General features: G+C 25.2%; 1 protein-coding gene across 1 annotated transcript; it reads left to right on the top strand.

Annotated features, from left to right (window-relative positions):
• Nucleotides 1–290: 290 nt before the first annotated feature.
• Chro.80540 (hypothetical protein) lies at nucleotides 291–1,894 on the top strand (the record flags this gene model as incomplete). The annotated part of the gene is made up of 1 exon (XM_660164.1): nucleotides 291–1,894. A coding segment is annotated over one exon (1,604 nt), but the record flags the coding sequence as incomplete, so codon positions are not given.

The following is a 1,894-nucleotide window of genomic DNA, read 5'->3' as shown; positions in this document are numbered from 1 at the left end:
AAACAAAAAAAAAAAAAGAAATTGAAAAAAATTTAGAAAGAAAATAAGAATATAGAGTTATAAAAAATAGATTTTGATTGAAATGGAACATCACAACTAAACTTGAAGCAAGTCAAGCCAATAATATAGAAAATAATAACCTATTTAAAGATAAGAGAATTTTTGTTTTATTTCCTACTTTTTTTTTCTACTAAGGATTAAATCGCAAAGTTAAAATTAACGAGGTGAAGTTAGAACATACTATAATTGGATATTGGCCTATTAGTTATAAGAAATGGAATGAAAAGAAGATGTTTTTGAAAATATTTTATTTCGTAATTTTTTTGAGCTACTACTTAATAGTAAATTTGAAGGTGAATGCATTTCTAAGAAATGATTTGGCAGATAATTATATTCAGGAACACTTGGATAAAGTATATTTGGAAAGTGATCTAGTTTATGTTGATGATGATTTTGCACTTACAAAAGAAAGTAATCCTTCTATTGAAACTAATATAGCAAATAATTTATTAAAAATCCACAAAAGCCAAGTTTTGAATAGCTTAGGCGGATCAGAAAGACTCATTGATTTAATGAAATTGTTAGAGAGTGATAAACAAGAGGAAGAGGAGGATTTAATAGACGAGGGTATTGAATTGAAGGATTATTTTGATAAGATGATACTAAGTTCAAATCTGGATAATAACTATTATCATTATATAAGTGAGATTGAAGGAGGATTTGAACATTTTGACAGCCTTGGAACTAATAGATTAAAAATTAGTTTCACAGAAATGGTCAAAAATAAGTCTTTAAATAAAATGAATAAAGGTTTAAAGGAATATGAATTCAAATTCAAAGTGGATAGAATTATTGACCAAGAACATAAACTAATAAGAGAATTGGATCAGAAAGAAATAAACAAATACATCTCAGAAGATTTTATGAAATATTCTGATGGGTATTATTTGGTTAAAAAGAAGAAAATGAAAGAAAATAAGTTGAGTAATTACAATTATACTATTAAAATTGAGTCTCCAATGGAAATTATTGACTTTGAAGAGTTGATTTTATTTAATGAAATAAAGATTTTATATAATCAAAAGATTAATTTCAAGCTTGATAATAATATTTCTTCCAATAAATTTAATAGAAAATCAAGTACTAGCTATGAAATTAAAGATAGTTATGAATATGATGAGGATTATGAAATATTGGAAGAAGATTATAATAGTAAGGAGGAATATCAGAAAGTAAAGGTTTCAAAGAATTTGCTAGCAAGGGGTTATCCTGTTTGCGAATTAAAATGTATTATCAGGGACTTACAAAACAGGGTACAATGGACTAGGAAAATTGGGAAATTTCTTAGTAGAAATGAGAAAGAAGATGAAGATAGTGGAGGTAAAACTGAGATAAATTTAATAAAAAGTTATAATTGGTGTGATAGATTAGTATTCCACAATTGTATAGGATTTGAATTGGAATCTATGGAAATTAGTATATTGAATGAAAAATTGAGAGAAAAAGTACATTTTGTTGAAAATATTTTGGATCCTATGTTAAATGGTCAGATTGAAAACTATTTTAATAATATATTCACGGATTTAGTAGTAGATAAAGTACTTAAACCTAAACAAATTGGTAAAATCATTGTAATTGATGAGATATTGGAATCTAATAGTTTTATTATTTCTAGAAATAGAAATCAAAAGAGTGGAGAATTCTTTAATATTAGATATGAAAAGATATCTAAATTCTCACAGAATTTAATTAGCTTAAGGCAAATTCTTGGAAGTACAAAATATAAACTCAAGATTAATCATTTAAACAAAGGCTTTACAGTACTAAGTTCATCTCACAAAACATTATTTAAAGAAGAATATCCATTGATTAATGTAATAAAACCAATCACTAT

Source organism: Cryptosporidium hominis (genome assembly GCF_000006425.1).
Source record: "Cryptosporidium hominis TU502 chromosome 8 CHRO018173, whole genome shotgun sequence".
NCBI lineage: Eukaryota > Apicomplexa > Conoidasida > Eucoccidiorida > Cryptosporidiidae > Cryptosporidium > Cryptosporidium hominis.
Note: the sequence above shows the minus strand (reverse complement) of the source record. Positions and strands in the feature narration are given on the sequence as shown.